The following is a 26,263-nucleotide window of genomic DNA, read 5'->3' on the forward strand; positions in this document are numbered from 1 at the left end:
TTCACTAGAAAAAAAGAGATTGAGGGGGGACCTGATTGAGGTCTGCAAAATCATGAAGGGTGTAGACAGGGTGGGTAGCGACCAGCTTTTTCCCAGGGTGAAGGATTCAATAACGAGAGGTCACGCTTTCAAGGTGAGAGGTGGAAAGTTTAAGGGGGATATGTGCGGTAAGTACTTCACACAGAGTGTGGTGGGCGTTTAGAACGTGTTGCCAGCAGAGGTGGTAGAGGCAGGCACGATAGATTCATTTAAGATGCGTCTGGACAGATGCATGAGTAGGTGGGGAGCAGAGGGATACAGATGCTTAGAATTGACTGACCGGTTTAGACAGTAGATTTGGATCGGCTCAAGTTTGGAGGGCCGAAGGGCCTGTTCCTGGGCTGTAAATTTTCTTTGGTCTTTGTTCTATTAAGGGTATAAGTCCTGCTAAGATTTACTTTCCCAAAATGCAGCACCTCGCTTTATCTGAATTAAACTCCATTTGTCACTTCTCAACCCATTGGCCCATCTGGTCAAGATCCTGTTGTAATCTGAGGTAACCCTCTTTGCTGTCCACTACACCTCTAATTTTGGTGTCATCTGCAAACTTACTAACTGTCCCTCTTATGCTCGCATCCAAATCATTTCTGTAAATGACAAAAGGTAGAGGGCCCAGCACCAATCCTTGTGGCACTCCACTGGTCACAAGCCTCCAGTCTGAAAAACAACCCTCCACCACCACCCTCTGTCTTCTACCTTTGAGCCATTTCTGTATCCAAATGACTAGTTCTCCCTGTATTCCACGAGATCTAACCTTGCTAATCAGTCTCCCATGGGGAACCTTGTCGAACGCCTTGCTGAAGTCCATATAGATCACATCTACCACTCTGCCCTCATCAATCCTCTTTGTTACTTCTTCAAAAAAACTCAATCAAGTTTGTGAGACATGATTTCCCACGCACAAAATCATGTTGACTATCCCTAATCAGTCATTGCCTTTCCAAATACATGTACATCCTGTCTCTCAGGATTCCCTCCAACAACTTGCCCACCACCGAGGTCAGGCTCACTGGTCTATAGATCCCTGGCTTGTCTTTACCGCCCTTCTTAAACAGTGGCATCATGTTTGCCAACTTCCAGTCTTCCGGCACCTCACCTGTGACTATCGATGATACAAATATCTCAGCAAGAGGCCCAGCAATCACTTCTCTAGCTTCCCACAGAGTTCTCGGTACACCAGATCAGGTCCTGGGGATTAGTCCACTTTTACCCGTTTCAAGACATCCAGCACTTCCACCTCTGTAATTTGGGCATTCTGCAAGATATCACCATCTATTTCCCTCCAGTCTATATCTTCTATATCCTTTTCCACAGTAAATACTGATGCAAAATACTCGTTTAGTATCTCCCCCATTTTCTGCGGCTCCACACAAAGGCCGCCTTGCTGATCTTTGAGGGGCCCTATTCTCTCCCTAGTTACCCTTTTGTCCTTAATATATTTGTAAAAACCCTTTGGATTCTCCTTAATTCTATTTGCCAAAGCTATCTCATGTCCCCTTTTTGCCCTCCTGATTTCCGTCTTAAGTATACTCCTATTTCTTTTATACTCTAAGGATTCACTCGATCTACCCTGTCTATACCTGACATATGCTTCCTTCTTTTTCTTAACCAAACCCTCAATTTCTTTAGTCATCCAGCATTCCCTATACCTACCAGCCTTCCCTTTCACCCTAACAGGAATATACTGTCTCTGGATTCTTGTTATCTCATTTCTGAAGGCTTCCCATTTTCCAGCTGTCCCTTTACCTGCGAATGTCTGCCCTGAATCAGCTTTTGAAAGTTCTTGCCTAATACCGTCAAAATTGGCCTTTCTCAAATTTAGGACTTCAACTTTTAGATCTGGTCTATCCTTTTCCATCACAATTTTTAAATGAATAGAATTATGGTCGCTGGCCCCAAAGTGCTCCCCCACTGACACCTCAGTCACCTGCCCTGCCTTATTTCCCAGGAGTAGGTCATGTTTTGCACCTTCTCTGGTAGGTACATCCACATACTGAATCAGAAAATTTTCTAGTACACACTTAACAAATTCCTCTCCATCTAAACCTTTAACACTGTGGTAGTCCCAGTCTATGTTTGGAAAGTTAAAATCCTCTACCATAACCACCTATTATTCTTACAGATAAGGAGATCTCGGCTATCTGTCAGAATAATAGGGTGGTTATGGCAGGGGATTTTAACTTTCCAAACATACACTATGGCAGTCCCAGTCTAAAGGGTTTAGATGGAGCTAGTAGTACAGATTTGAAATTGGCAGGCATAATGTTGTGCGTATCACAGATAAGTGACTGCAAGGTGATGAGGCCTGAGAACTAAATATCCTGTTGAAATAATGGACAGAGAGGGCAGCATTGTTAGTAGGAAATTAAATTGATAGCTGAATAGGCTGGGGTTGTTTTCCCTAGGGCATCAGGGGCTGAGGGGTGACCTTATTGAGATTTATGAAATCATGAGGGGTATGGATAGGATAAATAGACAAAGTATTTTCCCTGGGGTGGGGAGTCCAAACTAGAGGGCATATATTTAGGGTGAGAGGGGAAAGATTTAAAAGGGACCTAAGGGGCAGCAATTTCTCACTCACGGTGCTGTGTGTATGGAAGTGGGGGAGGCTGGTACAATGACAACATTTAAAAAGCATCTGGATGAGTATATGAATAGGAAGGGTTTGGACGGATATTAGCCAAGTGCTGGCAAATGGGACTAGATTAGGGTAGGATATCTGGTCAGCATGGACAAGTTGGACCGATGGATCTGTTTCTGTGCTGTACATGGCTATGATTCTCGGCAGTGATTATAATAGTGTTGGAAGGCAGAGGATCTGTGTGGTTGGAATTGAGGAACAGCAGAGGACAGAAGACCCTGATGGGAGTTGTGTACCTGCCTCTCGTGGTAGTCAGCATGTGGGGAAGAAAATAAATCAGGAGATACAATAGGCATGTAAGGAAGGTGCTGTTACAATAATCATGAGGGACTTCAGTATGCAGGTGGACTGGGAAAATCAGGTTGGTCGTCGATCCCAAGAAAAGGAATCTGTGGCATTTGTTTGGCGGAGCTTGTGGTCGAGCCCACTAGGAAACGGGCAATTCTGTAAATTGATGAGTAATGAGGCAGACTTGATTAGGGAGGTTAAGGTGAAGGATCCCCTAGGAGGCAGTGACTATAATAGGATAGAATTCACCCTGCAATTTGAGAGGGAGAAGCAGAAATCTGATATAACGTCATTACAATTGGGTAAAAATAACTACAAAGACATGAGGGAGGAGCTGGCCAGAGTTGATTGGAAGGGGAGCCCAGCTGGGAAGATGGAGCAGTAATCGCAGGAGTTTTTGTGTGTAATTAGGGAGGCACAGCAGAAATTCATCCCAAGGAAGAAGAAACATATTAAAGGGAGGACAAGGTAACTATGGCTGACAATGGAAGTCAGGAACAGCATAAACACAAAAGAAAATACGTATAATGTAGCAAAGATTAGCGGGAAGCCTTTATAAACCAGCAGAGAACAATTTTTTAAAAAGGCAATAAAGGAGGAGAAAATGAAATGAGAGTAAGTTAGCTAGTAACATAAAAGAAGATTGCAAGAGATTTTTTTAGTTATATAAAAGGTGAGAGAGAGGCAAGAGTGGACATTGCACCATTGGCAAAATGAGACTGGATGTGTATAATGAGGAGGAAACAAATGGTGGAAGAACTAATAGGTACATTACATTAATTTTCACATGGAAGACACCAGCAGCATACCAATACTCGAGTCGGGGGTAGAGGTGAGTGTAGTGGCCATCACTAAGCAGAAGGTGTTGGGGAAGACTGATAAATCACCTGGACCAGATGGACTACATCCCAGAGTTCAGAAGGAGAGAGCTGAGGAGATTGTAGAGACATTGCAGGTGATCTTTCGGGAATCACAAGTCAGGGAGAGTCCCAGTGGACTGGAAAGTAGTTAATGTAACACCCCTGTTTAAGAAGGGAGAGAGGCAGAAGACGAGAAATTATATGCCAGTTAGCCTGATCTCAATCATTGATGTGATTTTAGAGTCCATTATTAAGGATGAGATTGTGGAGTACTTGGAAGTGCGTGGGAAAATAGGGTTCATCCCGCACGGCTTCATCAAGGGGAGGTCATGCCTGACAAATCTGTTCGCGTTCTTTAGAGGAGATATGGAACAGGTTAGACAAAGGAGAGCCAGTGATCGTGATCTGTTTGTTGGATTTCAGAAGGTCTTTGACAAGGTGCTGCACAGGAGACTGGTAAACAGCCCATGGTGTTAGGGGCAAGGGACTGGCATGGATAGAGGATTGGCTGACTGGCAGAAGGCAGAGAGTAGGGATAAAGGAGTCTTTTTCAGGATGGCAGCCAGTGACTATGAAGTTCTGCAGGGTTCTGTGTCGGGACCAAACTATTCACGTTATACATTGACAATCTGGATGAAAGAACTGAGGGAATTGTTGCTCAGTTTGCAAAGATAGATGATGTGACAGATAGTGTTGAGGAAGTGGGGAGGCTGCAGAAGGCCTAGGACAGGCTGGGAGAGTGGACAAGAAAGAGACAGATGGAATACAACGTGGGAAATTGAGAGGTTTTGCACTTGGATAGAAAGAATATTGGCATGGACTATTTGCTAAATGGGGAAAGGCAGTCTTTGTTCAAAAACCACTTCAGGTTAACCTGCAGGTTCAGTTGGCAGTTAGGAAGGCAAATGCACTGTGAACATTCATTTCAAGAGGACTAGAATACAAGAACAGAGGTGCAATGCTGAGGCTGTATACGGCTCTGGTCAGATCACCTTTGGAATATTGAGAGTAGTTTTGGGCCCCGTATCTAAGGAAGGATGTATGAGCATTGGACGGGGTGTAGTGAAGGGTTACAAAAATGATCCGAGGGATGAAGGGTTTGTCACGTGAGCAGTTGAGGACTCTGGGTCTGTACTTGGTGTTCAGAAGGATATGGGGGGGGGAGGGGGCGGATCTGATTGAATCTTACAGAATACCGAGTGGCCTGGGGAGAGTGGACATAGGGAAGATGTTTCCACTGGGAAGAGAGAATAGCACCTAAGGGCACAGCCTCAGAGTGAAGGAACATCCCTTTAGAACTAAGATAGGGAAGAATTTCTCCATCCAGAAGGTGGAGAATCTAATTTCCCCAGAGGGTTATGGAGGCCAAGTCATTGAGTGTAGTTAAGTCAGAGATAGGTTCTTGATTGACAAGGAAGGCAGCAAATTGGGGTTGAGAAACGTATCAGCCATGGTCAAATGGTGAAGCAGACTAAATGGCTGAATTCTGCTGATCTAAGTCAGGGTGGTGAGTGACTTGCAGGGGGTGGTCCCATCTCTTCTGCCCTTGTCCATCGAAATGGTTGTGGGTTTGGAAGGCGCTGTCGAAGGAACTTTGCCGACTCTCTGCAGTGCATCTTGTAGATTGTACATCTTCCTCCTGAATATCGATGGTTTGAGAATGGGAGCTCCCTTTGGGAGCCACAAAGGGAGCTGCTTTGTTCTGGACAGTGTCAGGCTTGAGGGTTGTTGGAACTGCATCCATTCATCACAGTCCTGAACTGTGTCCCTTTGTAGATGGTGGATGGGCAGTGGGGAGTCAGCAGATAAATTACTCAAGATTCCTAGGCTGTGACCTGCTCTTGTAGCCACTGTATTTTACGACCAGTTGAGTTTCTGGTCAATGGTAACCCCCAGGATATTGGTGGGGTATTCATTGATGGTAACGTCACTGAATGTCAGGGGGGGATATTAGGTAGTGTTTTCTTGGAGATGATCATTTACCTGTTTTCTCTGATTTCAGATGCTGGTTAAGATCCTGAGTGATGCATTGGAAGCCAACCAGAGGGCGATGCAGGAGCATTTTCCCAAACTCCAGTGTTTGAAGTGTCAACACGAGTTCACAGTTTCCCCACAGGAGCGGGAGGCTGCTCACTGCCTCTCCGAACGTTCAAGTGTTGGACAGGCAGATGACCCAGATTACCTGCAGAGTGAGTAACCCCCACACTTCCTCCCAATCCTTGACATTGCACTGCTCAGCACCTCAAGTCATTTCCTAACCAATCTCTTCCGGGATTTTATTACATGTTCTGGAGCAGATGGGACTGGCACCGTGGCCTCCTGGTTCAGGTGTAGGGACACTGCCACTGCACCACAAGAGCTCCTCTAAGCACTTCTATGCATGCTGATCTGGGGTGTGTGGAGAATGACAATATCTCTTTTCCTTTCTGCTCATTCTCTCTCCCGCTCAATTTTGAAGGAGTTGGATATAGAGTCATAGAGATATACAGCACGGAGATAGACTCTTCGGTCCAACCCGTCCACGCCGACCAGATATCCCAACCCAATCTAGTCCCACCTGCCAGCACCCGGCCCATATCCCTCCAAACCCTTCCTATTCATATACCCATCAAAATGCATCTTAAATGTTGCAATTGTACCAGCCTCCACCACATCCTTTGGCAGCTCATTCTATACACGTACCACCCTCTGCCTGAAATAGTTGCCCCTTAGGTCTCTCTTATATCTTTCCCCTCTCACCCTAAACCTATGCCCTCTAGTTCTGGACTCCCTGACCCCAGGGAAAAGACTTTGCCTATTTATCCTTTCCATGCCGCTCATAATTTTGTAAGCCTCTATAAGGTCACCCCTCAGCCTCCGACACTCCAGGGAAAACAGCCCCAGCCTGTTCAGCCACTCCCTGTAGTTCAGATCCTCCAACCCTGGCAACATCCTTGTAAATCTTTTCTGAACCCTTTCAAGTTTTACGCAGTCTTCTGATAAGAGACAGACCAGAATTGCACACAATATTGCAAAAGTGGCCTAACCAATGTCCTGTACAGCTGTAACATGACCCCCCCCAACCCCTGTACTCAATATTCTGACAAATAATGGACAGCATACCAAATGCCACCTTCACTATCCTATCTACCTGTGACTCCACTTTCAAGGAGCTATGAACCTGCACTCCAAGGTCTCTTTGTTCAGCAACACTCCCGAGGACCTTACCATTAAGTGTATAAGTCTTGCTAAGATTTGCAGCACGTCTCATTTATCTGAATTAAACTTCATCTGCCACTTCTCTGCCCATTGGCCCATCTGGTCAAGATCCTGTTGTAATCTGAGGTATCTCTTTGCTGTCCACTACACCTCCGATTTTGGTGTCATCTGCAAACGTACTAACTGTACCTCTTATGCTCGCATCTAAATCATTTCTGTAAATGACAAAAAGTAGAGGACCCAGCACCGATCCTTGTGGCACTCCACTGGTCACAGGCCTCCAGTCTGAAAAACAACCCTCCACCACCACCCTCTGTCTTCTACCTTTGAGCCAGTTCTGTACCCAAATGGCTGGTTCTCCCTGTATTCCACGAGATCTAACCTTGCTAATCAGTCTCCCATGGGGAACCTTGTCGAACACTTTACTGGAGTCCATATAGATCACATCTACTGCTCTGCCCTCATCAATCCTCTGTTATTTCTTCAAAAAACTCGAAGTTTGTGAGACATGATTTCCCACGCACAAAGCCATGTTCACTATCCCTAATCAGTTCTTGCCTTTCCAAATACATGTACATCCTGTCCATCAGGATTCCCTCTGACAACTTGCCCACCACTGAGGTCAGGCTCACCGGTCTACTGTTCCCTGGCTTGTCCTTACCACTCTTCTTAAACAGTGGCACCACGTTTGCCAACCTCCAGTCTTCTGGCACCTCACCTGTGACTATCGATGACACAAATATCTCAGCAAGAGGCCCAGCAATCACTTCTCTAGCTTCCCACAGAGTTCTCGGTACACCTGGTCAGGTCCTGAGGATTTATCCACCTTTACCCGTTTCAAGACATCCAGCACTTCCTCCTCTGTAATCTGGACATTTTGCAAGATGTCACCATCTATTTCCCTACAGTCTATACCTTCCATATTCTTTTCCACAGTAAATACTGATGGTAAATACTCAGTTGGTATCTTCCCTCATTTTCTGTGGCTCCACACAAAGGCCGCCTTGCTGATCTTTGAGGGGTCCTATTCTCTCCCTAGTTACCCTTTTGTCCTTAATATATTTGTAAAAACCCTTTGGATTCTCCTTAATTCTATTTGCCAAAGCTATCTCATGTCCCCTTTTTGTCCTCCTGATTTTGCTCTTTAGTATATTTTTACTGCCTTTATACTCTTCTAAGGATTCACTCATTCTATCCTGTCCATACCTGACACATGCTTCCATCTTTTTCTTAACCAAACCCTCAATTTCTTTAGTCATTCAGCATTCCCTATACCTACCAGCCTTCCCTTTCATCCTGACAGGAATATACTGTCTCTGGATTCTTGTTATCTCATTTCTGAAGGCTTCCCATTTTCCAGCCGTCCCTTTAGCTGCGAACATCTGCCTCCAATCAGCTTTTGAAAGTTCTTGCCTAATACCGTCAAAATTGGCTTTTCTCCAATTTAGAACTTCAACTTTTAGATCTGGTCTATCCTTTTCCATCACTATTTTAAAATGAATAGAATTACGGTCGCTGGCCCCAAATTGCTCCCCCACTGACACCTCAGTCACCTGCCCTGCCTTATTTCCCAAGAGTATATAATGTGATGAAGTGATATTGGGGGAGGGCAGGATTAGAGTGTTGAGCTTGATGATCAGTCATATTGTTTTGGCTGGCGTCGCAGGTTCGAGGGGTTGAATGGCCTACTGATTCTCCTGGCTCTCTATTTCAATTCCACTCGCCCACTTGGGTGCAGTAATCTGGATTGTATTCTTGCAGTACTGCATTGTGCCAGCAGATGGTGGCAGCACACTGCTTTCCACTCTCATTGGCAAAGGCTTGAACTGTTCTGGTCCTTTGTCAGATTTTGACTCTAAGTCAATGGCTCACAAGCTGCATTCTGCAGAATTTCACAGGCTTGTCGGAGATACGCATGACTGATGAGCAACTCCAGTATCTCAACCAGAGCAGAGAACATTCCAGGATCCTCATGATGTCAGATAACCAAGCTGAATCCCACATGTCTGAAGGGCTGTCATTAGCACAACCAACAACAGATGTAGTTTAGAATATTGTAATATTTATGTTTATGATATGAAAATGTACTAATTCTGACAAGAATTTACCACTTGCCTATGATATAAGATGCACAAATGATGTAAACGTAGTGGAGGTATTTATTGCTTCAATAGTCTGTTATAAAACTGAGGGCACTGACTATGAGGTCTCTGGCCCTGCCAAATCGGTCTGCAGCTGGTGAAGCAGGATAACTCCTAACTTTAGTAACAATGGTAAAAGTAACATCATGTGGATGCTGGAATTCTGAAATAAAAATTAAATACTGGAAAAACTCAGCAAGTCTGTGGAGAAAGAGAAACAGTCAATGCTTCTAATTCAGTATGACTCTTGTTCAGAACGGAAAGAGATACATGAAACATTAGCTCTGTTTCTCTTTCCCCGTAGACACTGCCAGACTTGCTGAGTTTCGCCAGCACTCTGACTTTAGTGATGATGTTCAAGTGCCGGTGTTGGACTGGAGTGGACAAAAAGTCAGGAGTCACATGACACCAGGTTATAAGGGAAAAGTGAGGACTGCAGATGCTGGAAACCAGAGTTTAGATCAAGAGTGGTGCTGGAAAAGCACAGCAGGTCAGGCAGCATCCGAGGAGCAGGAAAATCAACGTTTCAGGCAAAAGCTCTTCAGGAATAGAGGAATATTCCTGATGAAGGGTTTTTGCCCGAAATGTCGATTTTCCTGCTCCTTGGATGCTGCCTGACCTGTGCTTTTCTAGCACCACTCTGATCAAGACATCAGGTTATAGTCCAATCAGTTTATTTAAAATTGTCAGCTTGTGATTTAAAATAAACCTATTTAACTGTAACCTGGTGTGATGTAACTTCTGAGTTTGACATTACTGAGTCCCTGGTTTGTATTGTCCCACCTCTGGCCTCCACCCCAGGTTGTTGGGAGTAATGAGGGGTCTGTGTCACAAATGGCGCTCTGAACGAGAAAGGTCGTTTGGTGTCATTTTCTCTGTAACCTGCACATTGTTCTTTTTCTGATAGGTTTTCATTTCCATTCTGAAGCCTCACATGAACTGTGGTTTACCACTCTCTGTCAGCATGTTTCTGACTTCATCCATCACCGCATGAGAAAGCTTTTCATCTTGTCAGCATTCTGCCCACGCCTCTTGCCTTAAATCTGTGCCCTTTTGCTGTTGATTTTCCATGAGTGGGAACAGTTTTGGCTTTTGAGTAACTTAGAGGCATTATTGCTGCCAGTCCATGTGCGTTTAAAAGTAGCCTGTTCCTTGGTGAGCTGAGCAGTGTTTGTCTCATGTCTATTTGTCTCTCTCTGCAGTTGAGAGTCCAAAGGCCTCGCCGACCTGCCCCAAGTGCGCGAGTGAGATTGTGATCATTGTGCCATCCGAGGTAGACACATGCACCAGCACACCCATCCACCCAGAGGGTGAAGTTGTCAAGGTGGACGTCCTGAAGATCGCCTTCACAGATGGTAGTACCACTGGGAGCCTGAAGGTGAGCCACACAGTGTTACCCAATTGGTCAAAGGGAATGAGTGGTTCAGTTGTTCAGGAGGTGGGGGCCTGTGAGCATTGCTGGCAAGGTTGTTTTTTTGCCTGCTCATTATTTGTCTTTGAGCATGAGATCATGAGGAATAGGAGTGAACATTGACCATTTTGACCTTGGGTCTTCCTCCTGTGTTCACTGAACTTTGACTGATCCAGTTGTTCCTCTTTTCTGCCTGACTCCCGTAATACTCAATTCCTTTTGTAGATGAGAAATCTAATACCGTTTTAGATTATGTCGAGTGTCCCAATCTCCACGTATCACTGAGATATAACGATATAAGACTGCGAGCAGAAGGAGGTCATTCAGCCCCTCCAGGCCTGCTCCACTACGGTCATAGCTGATCTCCCCTCTCCCTTGACTGCACTCTCCTGCCCACACCCCATAACCCACTGATTAGAAATCTGTCTCTCTCAAATTTATTCAATGTCCCAGCATCCACCACACACTGGGGTAGTGAATTCCACAGATCCATGACCCTTTGAGGCATGTAATTTCTCCTCATCTCTGTTTTAAATTTGGCTCCCATTATCCTAAAATGATGACTACTTGTTCCAAATTGCCTACTAGGGGAAACATCCCCACCGATTTCACGCTGAGTGGCTCAGTTGGGAGGGTGGGGAGCAGGAATGGGTGGACCTCTGGATTACAGTGCCAGTAACACAACTTCACAAAGTTACCATTCTGTGTAGATTAGGAGGGTTAGGGTATTCATAGGGTCTGTCCTACTGTTTCCATATGCACTGTCATAGAGTCATATTCGTCTATAGCAGAAAAAAAGACCCTTTTTCCCTACCACATACCGACCAGTTAAAAACAACCACTTAGCTATTCTAATCCCATTTCCCAGCACTTGGTTCATAGCCTCGTGTACCTTGGCATAACACATGCACATCTAAATACTACTTCAGAGTTCTGAGGGTTTCTGCCTCTCCCACCCTTAGAAGCAGTGAGTTCTAGATTCTCACCATCCTTTGGGTGAAAAACGTTTACCTCACGTCTCTTCTAAACTTCCTGCTCTTTACCTCCAATCTGTATCCCTAGTTGTTGATCCCTCCATCAATGGGGAAGGTTTCTTCCTGTCTATCCTGTCTTTGTCACTGATAATGCACCTGAATCATGTTGGCCCCTTCTGTCTCCTCTGCTGCATGAAAAACAACCCAAGTGTGTCCAATCTCTCTCCATAAGTAAAACACTCCAACCCTGGCAACGTCCTGGTAAATCTCCTCTGCACTCTCTCCAGTGCTATCACATCCCCTCCTATAATGTGGGTTCCAGAACTGCACGCAATACTCTCGCTGTGGCCAAAAGAACATTTTATACAGTTCCAGCATAACTTCCCAGTTTTAGACTTCCCAGAATGTTATCAGGACTTGAGAGTTAAACTATGGGCAGAGATTATGAAACATTTGCTTGTATTCACCTGACAATGGTGATTAGATTAGATTAGATTGGATTCCCCACAATATGGAAACAGGCCCTTCGGCCCAAACAGTCCACACTGACCCTCCAAAGAGTAACCCACCCAGACCCATTTCACTGTAACCAATGCACCTAACACTATGGGCAATTTAGCATGGCCAATTCACCTAACCTGCACATTTTTGTACTGTGGAAGGAAACCGGAGCACCCGGAGGAAATCCACGCAGACACAGAGAGAATGTGCAAACTCCACACAGACAATCGCCCAAGGCTGGAATCGAACCTGGGACCCTGGCGCTGTGAGGCAGCAGTGCTAACCACTGAGCCACCGTGCTGCATTAGAGTAGGTCAATTGAGGTTTCTAGGGTTTTATCAAAAAGAATTTGGAGGGCTCATGCAATTATGGTATGGTCCCCAAACTGAAGGGTACAATTACAATGCTTAAAAGACATTTGGTTAAGTTCATTAACAGGAAAGGTTTAGAAAGGTTTGGGCCAAATGCAAGAAGGTGAGACGAGTTTAGTGTAGGAACATGGTCAGTGGTTTAGTTTAGGAACCTGGTCAGTGGCAACTGGTTGGATCAAAGGGTCTGTTTCTATGCTGTAATACTCTATGAACCCCTAGATCTCTATTCTGGACAGCACTACTCACTACCATTAACTGTATAAGTACTGCCCTTGTTTGTCTTAGAAAATGCAGCACCTTGCATTTATCCAAATTAAATTCCATCTGCCACTCCTCAGTCCATTTGCCCAATTATTCAAGATCCCTTTGTAATTTTAGATAACCACCTTTGTTATTCCCATACCTCCAATTTTGGTGTCAGTCAAGGGAACATGGTTATTAAGTTGGCGATCAAAAATAGGACCCAGCACTGATCCCCATGGAACACCGCTGGTCACAGGCCTCCAGTCCGAAAAGCAATCCTCTACCGCCGCCCACTGTCTTGTACCATCAATCACATCACAAAGGTTTAATCACTAGGGCACCCAGATCTTTCAGCATCTTGGAGCTCTGCAACCTCTCACCATTCAGATAATATGCACAGAAGGAACATAAATAGTGAATGAGACTGGGTTTTCTAGTGGAATGTACTCTAATGTGGTTGGTCTTGTTTCTGTGGTGTAGAGTATTGAATCTCCGAGCAGACTGAGTCTGGACGCTGGACCTGGGGTACTGGGTGATGGTGCCACTGACATGTTGAGCATGGAACCAGAGATCTATTCCTTCGCTGCCGGCAAGTGTGCCAGCTTCTATTTGGAGTGCGACCAGAGCTGCAGCAGCAGTGTGAGGGACGGCAGCCGGGTTTCTGACACCTCAGGTGATGTGGATCCCAGCCTGGGGGCACTGGAGCAGTCTGTGCACACAGCCCCTCAGGGTGGCTGCAGTCCTGGCGTGTATTGTGGTAGCGCTAACCAGAGGGGGAGCACCGACAGCCTGACCTGGAGCTATCGCTACGGCACTCCTGGACTGACGCCGAGCTCACCGCGCTCTGAATGTGGGGATGATCTCTCTACAACCAGCAAAGGTCAGCCACGTTGTGAAAGATTGAGACCATAAAGAATTTTAATAACGGTGCAGAAGATGGCCATTCAGCCCATTATGTCTATATTGGATCTCCTGAAGAGTCCAGCTCTCCCACCTGTTTGTTTCTTTCCCCGTTACCATGCAAACTTTATAAATTATGTCCTATAAAATGGCAGGACTTTGCCTTGCCACCCATTGAACACACTTTCTTGTTCAATGCAGCTTAGTTGTGGCCTTATCCTTCCACCTTCATTAGCAGCAGTCAGTCCGTCCCTTGTTGATGAACATTAACCCTGCCCCGGGCGAGATACTCAACCACCATCCCACCTCATTTCTTCCCCTTCCAGCTCAATCTTCAAAATCATTGCTTGTTGGTTGGGTTGGGTGTGGTGGTGGGTGGAGGGGGGGGGGTGAGGTTTGGGGGTGGGAGTTTTTTTTAGAATATATACAACTCCTCCCTGATATCCTGGCCAGCATTCCTCCCAGAACCAAGCATCAGTCATATTGATTGTTTCTTTTTCTCAAACTCAGTGTGAAGCTGTTGCTGTCATGAACATACATAACAGGAGCAGAGGTAGACTATTCAGTCCCTTGAGCCTGTTCCACCATTTAATAAGATCATGGCTGATCTATTTGTTTTTTGAACTCCACTTCCCACTTCTTCCTGATGAGCTTTGATTCCCCTCCCTAATGAGAATCAATCTACCTACCCCTTCAAAATATTCAACAACCCTGCCTTCACCACCACCTGAGGCAGAGTTCCTAAACCCCTCAGTCCTCTGAGAGATAGAAATATTCTCATCTCTGTACTAGAATGACAATTTTAAAACCATCATCTAGTTCTGGACTTACCTATGATTGGAAACGCATATTCCACTTCCACCTTGTCAAGACCAATTCAGGATCTTGTGCATCCAATCAATTCATCCTTCATTCTTCTCAATTCCAGGGGAAATAAGATTATTTTGCCCGAAACGTCGATTTCGAAGCTCCTTGGATGCTGCCTGAATTGCTGTGCTCTTCCAGCACCACTAATCCAGAATCTGGTTTCCAGCATCTGCAGTCATTGTTTTTACCTCCAGTAGAAATAAACCCAGTCTATCCAAACTTTCGTTGTGAGACAACCTGTTTATTACAGCAATCAGTCTAGTATATGTCTCTTGAATTGCCTGCAATACATTTATATCCTTCCTTAGATAAGGAGACCAAAACTGTGCACAGCATTGGCAATGTGGTCTCACCAATGCTATGTTTACTGAAGAATGACATCCTTACTTACAAGTTCGATTCCCTTTGTAACAAATTATACATCCACTGGCCATCTTGATTCCAAGCTAATCCTGCAAGCTAACTTTCGTGACTCATACAATACAATGCTTCAGTGCCTCACACTTTAACATTCTGCAGTTGTTATCCATTTAAGTAACACATTGCTTTTTCCCACAAAACTAAACAACTTCACATTTTCCCAGTTTACGCTCCACCTTTCAGAAGTTTTGCCCATTTACTCAATCTATCTATATCTGTCTGCAACTTTCTTATTTCTTAACTGCAGTCTTTCCTAATTATACTGGTGTCATCTTCAAATGATTCCGTTATTTGCAGTATTTTAAGGGTAATTATTTGTGCACAGAGGTTCTTTGTGGTATTTAAAAGCAGTTTCGACGTAAACACAACCATTCCACCTGTATCTCCATCTTGACTCACCTCAGGTGCTTCTCTTAAAGCTCAAATGTCCCTCTGGGTTAAGGCCAATATTTATCGCCAATCCCTAGTTGGCTTTTGAGCCGAATGGCTTGCTAGACCATTTCAGGGGACAGTTGAGAACCAACCACATTGCTGTGGACCAGACAACGATGACAGATTTCCTTGCAGGAAGGACATTAGTGAACAGAGAGGTTTTTACAACAATGGATGATGGCTTCGTGGTGGCCATCATAGAGACTACCTTTCAATTCCAGATTGGTTGAATTTAGCTTTCATCAACTGCTGAGGTGGGATTTGAACCCACATTGTCAGAGAAATGTGTGGGCCTCTGGATTGCTAGTTCAGTGCCATACCCACTGTTCCATCATTCATCACAGTCTTGCATCCCAGTCACTTGAGTGAGTAGATAACCCATCAGCAGTAGATAATCTGTTGCTCACTCGCTTCAGAATCTCTTTTGCTTCATTATTGTCCCCTCATTATTGCTGCACATTGCGTGGTTTAAGCTGCTTCTTTGTTCTCCAGTAGCCGAGTTCAACTTGTCTGTCGAGGATTTTCAAACCATTGACCACAGGCTGAAGCTGTTCCTCGACGTTGAGGTTTTCAGTGAAGATAAGGAGGAGTATCGGTGCTTTGTCAAGGTAAGAGCTCGGCGAGAGGACGTTTTACACACTGGGGTTTAGGCCTTTCGGGGTCTCAAGCCTATTATCCCATTGGTACTAACCACATAAATGTCGACTGACTATAGTTGTTCGGCTGTGCTGCTAAAATAACTGAAGCAGAAGACTGAATTGTGATCTGTGACCTAGCTCCATCTACCTACAGTTGCTGGGCATCCCTCAATACCTTGAGATAATCTATTAATCCCAGGTTTAAATTAACATTTCATCTGGGTTTAACTGGGTCGAAGAATTAGCTTCCAACATGCATGGTGTGCCATGTCGAGGTGTTTCTAGTTTCACACCTTAGTTGAGTATTTCTGGAAGAAAACATGCATCATCTCTGAGCTTTTTGTTTTGCTAGAATGGTGACACTTGAATGAGAGGAGAATGCTGATTAGTTGGCTAATGGATTCTAATTGATAAATGCACCCATTCATGCGGATTGGCAGCAGCCTATTAGTGTGAGCACCTCATGTTACTACTGCAATATCGCAGCGTGAACATCTACATCCACCTATTGCTCAAAGCTTTGACAGACTTTGCCGTTCCAGGTAGACTTTTTCTCTTCACCTATGGGCCACAGGTGTCACTCTCTGGCAGCATTTATTTCCTGTCCCTACTTGCCCCTTGAGAAGGTGGGGGTGAGCTGCCTCCCTGAACTGCTGCAGTCCATGTGCTGTAGGTTGACTCAATGCCCTTAGGGAAGGAATTCCAGATTCCGACCCAGTGACAGTGAAGGGGCGGCGATAAATTTCCACGTCAGGATGGTGAGTGACTTGGAGGTGAACTTGCAGGTGGGGGTATTCCTACGCTCCTACCTTCTAGCTGGTAGTGGTTCTGAGTTTGGAAGGTGTTAGAATCTCAGAATCCATACAGTGTGGAAGCAGGCCATGTAGCCCATCAAGTCCAGACTGAGAGCATCCTAAACAACACCATCTCCCTACCCTATCCCCGTAACCCTGAATTTACCGTGGCTAATCCACCTAGCCTGCACATTCCTGGACATTATGAATAGTTTACTATGGCCAATCCACCCTAACCTGCACATCTTTGGACTGGGGAGGAAACTGGAGCACCCGGAGGAAACCCACTTAGACACATGGAGAATGTGCAAACTCCACCCAGGCGAGTGCATGAGAGTGGAATTGAACCCAGGTTCCTGGCGCTGTCTAAGGATTTTTAGAGAATAGCAGGTTTTTTAAACACCGCATTCTGCTCACGTGCCCACGTGTCTGTCCCTGCAGTGTTCCAGTGATTCCCAGCATAAACTGGAGGAACAACTTCTCGTCTTCAGACTAGGCACTTTACATATTGGTTTCCAGCAACTGCAGTCCTTGTTTTTACCTACTTTACATATTGAGTTCAACCCCTTCAGACTGCAAACCAACTTCCATTTCTTTTAATTTACCATGTCCTCCTCCTCCTTATCCCCCGCCATCCCAGTATTGTCCTTTCAAGCCTGGCAGTTAGACGCACCGTTGTTCTGCCATTCTCAGTTCAGATCAAGTGGTCAGAATATCAACATCTTTTCACCATTAGCACCCTATATCCACTCCCACAACTGCCAACCCCACCAGCACTATGATGTCCCCTCTAGGCTTCACTTCAGCTCTGAAGAGTCATCTAGACTTGAAACATTAGCTTGTTCACACTCCATGGATGCTGTCTGACCCACTGTGATCTCCAGCATTTGGATTCCAGCATCTGCAGTAATTTATCCCACTTCTGATGATGGAGGGAAGGCCATTGATAAAGCAGCTGAATGGTTGGGCCTAGGACACTACCCTGGGCAACTCCTGCAGAGATGTCCTGGAGCTGAGGTAACTGACCGCCAAGAACCGTGACCATTTTCTTGCATACCAGGTCTGACTCCAACCAGCACCTGATACCCATTGATTCCAGTTTTTCTAGGACCCCTCAAAACTCTGAGTGTGGTGCTGGAAAAGCACAACTGGTCAGGCAGCGTCAGAGGAGCAGGAAAATCGACATTTCGGGCATAAGCCCTTCATCAGGAATGAGGCTTGTGGGCCGGGGGTCTGAGAAATAAATGGGAGGGGTGTGGGGTTGGGGGAAGGTAGCTGAAAATGCAATACATGGATGAAGGTGGGGTAGAAGGTGATGATCGGTTGGAGAGGAGGGTGGTGATGAAGGTGGGAAGCCCCATCGACCCAGAAGCCTCATTCCTGATTAGGGGTTATGCCTGAAACAACTCTCTTGCAAAGCCACTAAGGTATTTTGGTGGGCGAGGTTTGAAACCAAGGATTATCTTACATAGTGGAGCAGGTGCAGTGGACTGTATAGTCTACCCTGCTCCTATTTCTCATGATCTTGTTCAAGTGGAGAAGGAGCACTGGGGCATTGTCACTGGACTGGCAATCCATCCCATTTGTGGTTTGGTAGCTCCATTACTGGTTGAGACCACAAAGTTAATTATCGAATATTGGCAGCCCTGATTGAATCATGTTGCACAAATTGATGTAATCCCTTAAAATAGTCATTCTTCATCCTGGAAAGTCCCTGATGCAAGTGAGAGTGCCAAGTGAACCCACCACCAATGGTTCAGATCTAAGCTCTGCAGTTGAGCCACATCCTGTCATGAATGGTGGTGGACAATTAAACAACTCACTGGAGGGTGGCGTGTCCACAAAAGTCCCGTCCACAAAAATCCCCATCCTCGGTGGTGGAAGAGCCCAACACATCACTGCAAAACTGATGACTGAAGCCAACAGTTGACAGAAACTGAATTGGACGAGCCATATAAGTAGTGGTTACAAGAGCAGATGAGAGATTTGGAATCCTTTGGCAAGTTGCTCACCACTAGCCTCCCCAACCCTGTCCGCCATCTACAAGGCACAAGTCGCAAGTGTGATTGAATACTCCCCACTTGCATGGATGGGTACAGTTGCAACATTACTAAGAAGCTTGACACCATCCAGGACAAAGCAACCTACTTGATTGGCGTCACATCCGCAAACATCCTCTTGCTCCAACACTCAGCAGTAGCAGTGTGTATTATCTGCACAATGCACCTCAAATTCCCTACAGCTCCTTAGATAGCACTTTTCAAACCCACAGCCACTACCATCTAGAAGGTCGAGAGCAGCAGATTCATGGGAACACTATCTCCTTCAAGTTCCCCTCCAAGCTAGTCTGCATCCTGACTTGGGAATATATCGCCATTCCTTCAGTGTCACTGGGTCAAAGTCTTGGAATTCCCTCTATATGGCATTGTAGGTCAACTCAACCGCACATGGATCGCAGTGGTTCATGAAAACAGCTCATCCCTACTTGCGTAGTTAGGGTTGGACCATAAATGCTGGTCCAGGCAGTGATGACCCCATCCTTGAAGAGTTTTTTTTTAACGGATTTATTTCATCAACTGCAAAATTATTGATCATGGAATTTTTGTCTTAAAGGGAAGATTGTGAATTTCTAGGAAGATCACGTTCCTAAGGCACCTTTAATGATTTGATATTCGGCCATTGAAATATTCAAAACTGTAAGATTGATTTTCTTTTCGTACACACCTGTGGCAAGCAGGACAAGTTATGGTGCTAAATGTTTGAATTACAAGATGATACTTGGCCTGCACCAACCACCTCAGTGGTTGGGAATATAAGCAGCTCAGTCGTTAGGGGAACATGATTTCTGTGCTGCTTCAGAGAATCTCATTGACCTCTCTGATACTGGCAGCTTTGCTTCTGTGCAAAACGTTTTTTGCTTTTATTCAAATGTGGGGGTCACTGGCTAAATCACACTTGGAGAAGGTAATGGTGAGCTGTCTTCTTGAACCACTGCAGTTCACGTGATGTGGGGGCATCCACAGTGCTGTTAGGGAGTAAGTTTTGACACGTCAATAATGAAGGAACGGTGATATGTTTGCAAATTAGGCTTGGAGACAGGCACTTGGGGGTTGTGATATTCCCAGGAATCTGCTGCCCTGCCCTGTCCTTCTAGGTGATGGAGATGTCGGTTTTACAGTCTAAGGTGGCTTGGAAGTGGTGAGCTCACACTAAAGTATGAATGCAGAGAGACACTTGACATCAAAGGGGTAACATTCCATTGTCATTTATTTATTCAGTCAGAGCAAACAGACACAATGTTCTCCAGCTGCTTCAATTTCAATTTCAAAAGAAAAGATGCTCTTGTAAGTCAGGGACGATGTCAAGAAATGTCCGTTTTCTAATTGTCAAGCCTTGGGGAGCAAACTTCCTCACCTACTTACAAATCTACTTTCAAACCACCAGCTGCCGATCTTTGATATGCTCAGTCACAGGAAGACCCTTGTAAGAAACTTTTAACACTGACCATCATCCCTGATGATGATGCAGGAAAGTCTTTGTCTTTCCATTTGGTATTAATTTTGCTTCATGTGTCCCTCGTCTTCATATTTGATATCCTTCTCAGAGTATTCTTCCGCCTACCCTCAATTCTAGTTGTTTCCAGGACTATGACCCCACCATCGCCCTTCGAGTACCAGGGATGAGGCATATCTATTGTATAAGAAAAAACAAAGGATCTGTGGATGCTGAGAATCAGAAATTGCTGGAAAAACTTGGCAGGTCGAGCAGCATTTGTGGAGAGAAATCAGAGTTAACATTTCTGGTCCAGTGACCCTCCTTCAGAACGGGAGAACTTATATTGATATCTGCAAAATAACTGGCTTAGATCTGGCTGTGCAGTATCAAATTTACAAAACCCACTGCTGCTGCTGCTGGATAATCTTGGACAACCCAGATAATTCCCAGCTCTTTTTTTAGAAACCTCACTTTAGTTGTTCTCTTGACCTCCCTCTTCCCCCACCCACACTTAACTACAAAGAAAGACTTGCATTTATATGGCACCTTACATGATCTCAAGCTGCCCAAATTTCTTTATAACCAATCAAGTGCTTTTCAATTGCAGCCACTATTGGGCTGTATAACAAATACCTTATTTATAGAGATAAATAAAATAATCTCCGCACATTATTATCTCCTCTTCCCCACTTAGTTCCAACCTGAACCTCTGTCTCCAGTTTCTTGCCCCTCCTCTCATGCCCTCGATGAGCTCATTGTCCATATAACCTACCTTCTTTGGTCATTTTTATTTCCCCTTCTATTACCACCACCTTTGTATCAACATGCACCTTTTTTGCCTTTGACAATCCCTGAGTTGCTGGTGAGTGTGGCTGCGATAGTGGTTAATTCTGGGAAAGCCCAGTGGGTTTCTGGTGGTTGCAGGTTGCTGTTATCTATGACAATGGGTCAGTTTTTGGTCATGGTGCTAGGCATAAGTTATACTGGAGGGTGACTTCTAGCTGTGGTACTGGGAGAGCTGTTATTATCGTGGGGGTTAGATGGGGTTAATAGTAGGGTGGGGTGGAAAGATTTTGAAGGTGGTTACAGCTGGAAAGCCTAATCTTGTGCAATTACCATCAGTTCATGTTTAACAACATGTTGAAGAGCATTAGAAGTCACAAGACTTTATTGAATTTTCAAGCCAGTTTCTTTGTAGTTGCTACAAATCTCTACTACATCCTGGATATTACATTGTCGCTGATTTGACCCATTAGGGCCCTCTGCTTTCTGGATTTTACTACAGCAGCTGCCTAATATCCTTCTATATTATATGTTAATAACAAATCACTGTTTGGGGAGCACAGTTTAACATAGGAATCAGTGGTGAAAATCTTTGCTCTCTGAGGGTCGTTAGTTTGCAGAATTTCTTCCCCAGTGAGCAGTGCAGGCTAGAGTCATTGAATATGTTCAAGGCTGAGTTGGGCAGACTTTTGATAAGAGAGTTGAGGGTTTTGGACAGAATTATGGAGTTACAGCCACAGTCCAAATGTCCGAAGAACATAGAACATGGAAAACTGCAGCACAGAACTGGCCCTTTGGCCCTCTGTTGTGCTGAGGTTTAATCCTAATGTAAAATGTAATAACTTAACCTACGCACCCCTCAACTCACTGCTATCCATGTGCATGTCCAGCAGTTGCTTAAATGTCCCTAATGACTGTTTCCTCCACCACCGCTGGCAACACATTCCATGCATTCACCACATCCACTGCTCGACCTTCGCTGACCTTTCTTGTCACTTCAGTAAAGAACTCAATAACGAGGTTTGAGAGACCGAATGGCTCACTTCTCATTCATGTGTTCTTGAGCAATGAACAATCACCAAACAGTGTTAGCAAAGGAGACAGCCAACAGCCCATTATATCAATTGCCAGATCGCTGCAACTCACCTTGTCTCCCCCTCACCTGCCTTTTCCCTGCAGTCCCACTGGCATTCCACACCCAATTGGTCTACTGGTGCATTGACTTTCAGCTTTGGAAGTCAATGCAATGGACAAGCCTCAGAGATCCATGCACACGGGCTAAGATAAATTGAGGGAATATTGGTCAGGATCGTTGAAGGTATTTAGGATGGAAGTAGATTGATGCTTGACTAACGAGAGGGACAAAGCTGTTCCTAATAAGTGTGTTTATATATAAATTTGTTGCTTTCATTTGGATCACCTTCACATCTTGGTCACTTCCGACACTTATTGACTTCTATTATATCCCAATGTAACAACACATTAATTTTAAATTCCTGTTAAGTTTTGAAGTCAGTCAATGGTAGTCTAGATCCTAACCATCTCCAGCCTTATGGCTTTCAAATATCTGCAGGACGATTTTGACCAAGCTTTTAGTCACTCGTCACTAATATCATCATGCATGGCTAATCAAATTTAACTTGTGACACGGCACAGGAGCATTCTCAAGTCATTCTGTGTTATGACAATGCTACATAAATATATAGCAGGCTCTTGACAACAGCTTATAACTGTAAGGAATTGTTGTGAAGAGTTTAGTGAACACGGTGGGTCTCTCATGCATTCTGCAAGCTGCTCTCCTCCATTCACGGGTTAATAGCCCTGCCACGTGTCAGTTACCATAACCCACCACTAATTATATAAATCGATGCTGTCTGTCCCTCCAAGAGTTGATGTAGTTAACACCCCTTTCTATAAGCACAAAGGAAAATGCTGGAGCTGGGAAAGGATTGAAGTTAGAACTGTTAAAGTGCCAATAATGTCGAAACAGTCCCTTTTGAAGTCCCCATTGGAAGCATGTTTGAAGCCTTTCTTGAAACTAAATTCCACAGACTGTGCGAGTTAGAACAAGTTTTAACAGTGCAGCCTGTCAGGTGAAAAGGAAGGAAAGCTGCTGTGTAATTTGTTTTCAGAGTTCAGAGGAGTATGCTTCAGCAGAATGCCTGGTTGAGTACATTGCTCTTCTCATTCCATTCTGCTTTCCCCTCCTGCCAGGGGTGTCAGCTTACAGGCAGTGTGCGAAATCGAGGTTACAGTGTCAAACTCCTCCCACTATCCCTTCACATGCTGCACCATTGGATTCAATCAGTCAGTATTGCCCAGAATGTCTTTATTTCAAAACCATTCCATCCTTTTTGGTCAACATAGAAGCATAGAGGATATGAGCAGGAGGCGGCCATTTGGCCCTTCAAGCTTGTCCTGCCATTCATCACGATCATGGCTGACCATCTAATGCAGTAGCCTAATTTTGCTTTCTTCCCACAACCTTTGATCCCATTTGCCCCAAGTGCTATATCTAGCCGCCTCTTGAATACATTCAATGTTTTGGCATCATCTACTTTGGGCGAAGAAATGTCACCTTATCTCTGTCCTAAATGATCTACCCCAAATCCTCAGACTGTGACCCCTGGTTCTGGACACACCCACCATCGGGAACATCCTCCCTGCATCTACACTGTCTAGTTCTATTAGAATTTTATAAGTCTCTGTGATCTCCCTCATTTATTTGAACTCCAGCAAAAGCAATCCTGACCTAGTCAATCTTTCCTCATTCTTCAGTCCCACCATCCCTGGGATCAGCCTGGTAAACTTTTGCTGCACTTCCTCGTGTGCAAGAGCATCCTTCCTTAGAAACTAAGACAAAAACTGCACACAATATTCTAGGTGTGGCCTCACCAAGGCCCTGTATAACTGCAGCAACACACCCCTGCTCCTGTACTCAACCTCTCCCAGTGAAGGCCAACATCCCATTTGCCGCCTTTACCACCTGCTGCACCTGCACGCTTACCATCAGCAACTGATGCACAAGGACACCCAGCTCCCACTGCACACTCCCCTCTCCCAATTTACAGCCATTCAGGTCATAATCTGCCACTTTGGTTTTGCTTCCAAAGTGAATAACCTTGCATTTATCCAAATTATATGGCATCTGCCATTGATTTGCCCACTCACCCAACCTGTCCAGATCATACTGAACATCTCTGCATCCTCGTCACAGTTCACCCTCCCACCCAAACTTTGAGATGTTATATTTTGTTCCCTCATCCAAATCATTAATATAATGAATAACTGGGGTCCCAGCACTGATCCCTGAAGACGCCAATGCCCAAACTACCCAACTTGAACTCCGGCAGTGTTGGCCTGGAGGTTGCCAGTTTTGAGGTACTGTGCCCCTACTATTGTTTCACTCTTCTCTCCTTTTCAGGCAGATGACGTTCATAGTGCCATTCACTCCACCTCTGGACAATTCCTTTTTGACTTGTCTCCCTGCCACCACCTTCTGCCTTGCACCATCATCTCTCTCATCACTCAATGTCTCCTGTCTTCTGCCCTGTTACAGACCTTCACCTACTTTGCTTTTCAAACCTATTGCATTCCTCACATTTCCCTTTATTGATGAAAGGACCTTGATTTGAATCATTATCTCTGTTTCTTTCTCTACTAGTTACCATATTTTTTTCCAAGCATTTTCTCTCTTTATTCCATTTGGCGTTTTGAATACTTTCGATGTCTCTTTGGGACACTTTGATGGTCTGTGCATCTGAACCAACTAAATTTCTTTGGATCTCTAATCTCCACTCCTTTGCACACGATTTGCCACCAATCAGTAGTAATTTATTTACAGCAGGTAGGGTTTGTTGGCAAGGTGTGCATTCATTGTACGTGCCTAATTGTCCTTGAAGCTAATGGTGAACCACCTTCATGAATACAGGCGAGTGGCTTACTAAGCTATTTCAGAGAGCAGTGAAGTGCCAACCACATTGTTCTGGAATCACATGTAGGGCAGTTAGGCAGGGTCAGTAAATTTCATTCCCTAAAAGTGAACCAGATGAACCTTTATGACATTCCCACAGTTGTTTTTCTGATGGGAGATATTTTTGTTTGAAAATTTTCAAACTGCAGCGGGGGTCTTTGAAGCCTGGCTCGTCAGATTGCTGTTGTTGCATTACTGGGTGAGCAGTGTCGTAAACTTAATCATGTGCTTAAAGGTCTGCCGCTCCAGTCTGATGGGCTTTAGCCACTGCCGGTACAGACTTGGACACCTGTCACGACTATCATGAACTCACCACCTTAAAGTGATAACTGGGATGAAGTTGTTATCCTATGATGGAGGCTAAGGTAAATTGGGTTCGTATTTTCTGGAGTTTAAAAGAGTGGGGGAGTGACAAAGTAGACAGCCAAGAGATTGTTCCTGCTAAATGGGAAATCTAAAGTATGGGCACTGACTCAGGATTAAGGGGCTGATCATTTGGGACTGAGGTGAGAAGAAACAACATGACTTGCTAGTTGTAAATCTATAGGTTACTGTGGCCCAGAGGGTGTGGATGGTCCATTGTTGAATATAGTTAGGGTTGAGGTAAACAGAAAATTTTAGTGTCTCGGGGGATTGAGGGATATGGGAGTGAGCAGGTAAAGTGCAGTGGAAACCCAAAGTTGTCCTGAATGGCTGAGCAGTCTTGACCGACTGAATGAATTACTATACTTTAATCATTTGCAAGTCGTGAGCACAGTTTGATGTGGTTTGAGGAGAGGCAGATCTCTGAGAAGGTGTATCAGTGTTTGTTTGTCCTCCTCTACTGCTGTCCCGCCCCATATGTGTGGTGTGTGTTGGGTCATTGGTAATTACCACATTGTTTTGAAAGGATCAAGGAAAAAAATCTTTATGCAAAGTGAGAGATTAGAAGATGGGAAATAAGTGATGCATTCAGCTGCTGCTGGTCTGTAATGAGTTAGCTGACCTCGAGGGTGAGACTCTTAACCAGTACAAAGTCCCTCCTGCTGCTGTGGAGGAGGTACGATGTTTGCCTGTGATGCTTCACGGCTCTTGTACGCCTTTTCTGATCCTCATTGTATGGTCATGTGAGTATTGTATTATCTTGCAGTGCGTGATGAGCTAGACAGGCCAAGCAGTTGGTTTAACTTGGAGATTTGACTCCCTGCAGTCGCTAGTATTGCATCAGCAATGTATCTTTGAGATAAACAAGCTTGTCTGACCAATTACACGGATCTGTTCATTTGTGTGGGACAAAGAAAGCTCCAAACTGGAA

At 44.8% G+C, this 26,263-nt stretch overlaps 1 protein-coding gene across 2 annotated transcripts in view; it reads left to right on the plus strand.

The window, feature by feature from the left end:
• Positions 1-26,263, plus strand: part of stk11ip (serine/threonine kinase 11 interacting protein) — a 129,107-nt gene that overhangs the window by 60,254 nt on the left and 42,590 nt on the right. Inside the window, exons 17-20 of one of the 2 annotated variants that reach the window (XM_087989370.1) lie at positions 5,831-6,017; positions 10,370-10,545; positions 13,148-13,547; positions 15,779-15,894. In XM_087989370.1, coding sequence (XP_087845496.1) covers positions 5,831-6,017; positions 10,370-10,545; positions 13,148-13,547; positions 15,779-15,894 — 879 coding nt within the window. The remainder of the gene's footprint in view (positions 1-5,830; positions 6,018-10,369; positions 10,546-13,147; positions 13,548-15,778; positions 15,895-26,263) is intronic. The other variant, XM_087989371.1, reaches the window with a different exon arrangement.

Source organism: Chiloscyllium plagiosum, unplaced genomic scaffold (assembly GCF_037043375.1).
Source record: "Chiloscyllium plagiosum isolate Xiang-an unplaced genomic scaffold, Cpla_swu_hap1 HiC_scaffold_7, whole genome shotgun sequence".
NCBI classification, from domain to species: Eukaryota; Metazoa; Chordata; class Chondrichthyes; order Orectolobiformes; family Hemiscylliidae; genus Chiloscyllium; species Chiloscyllium plagiosum.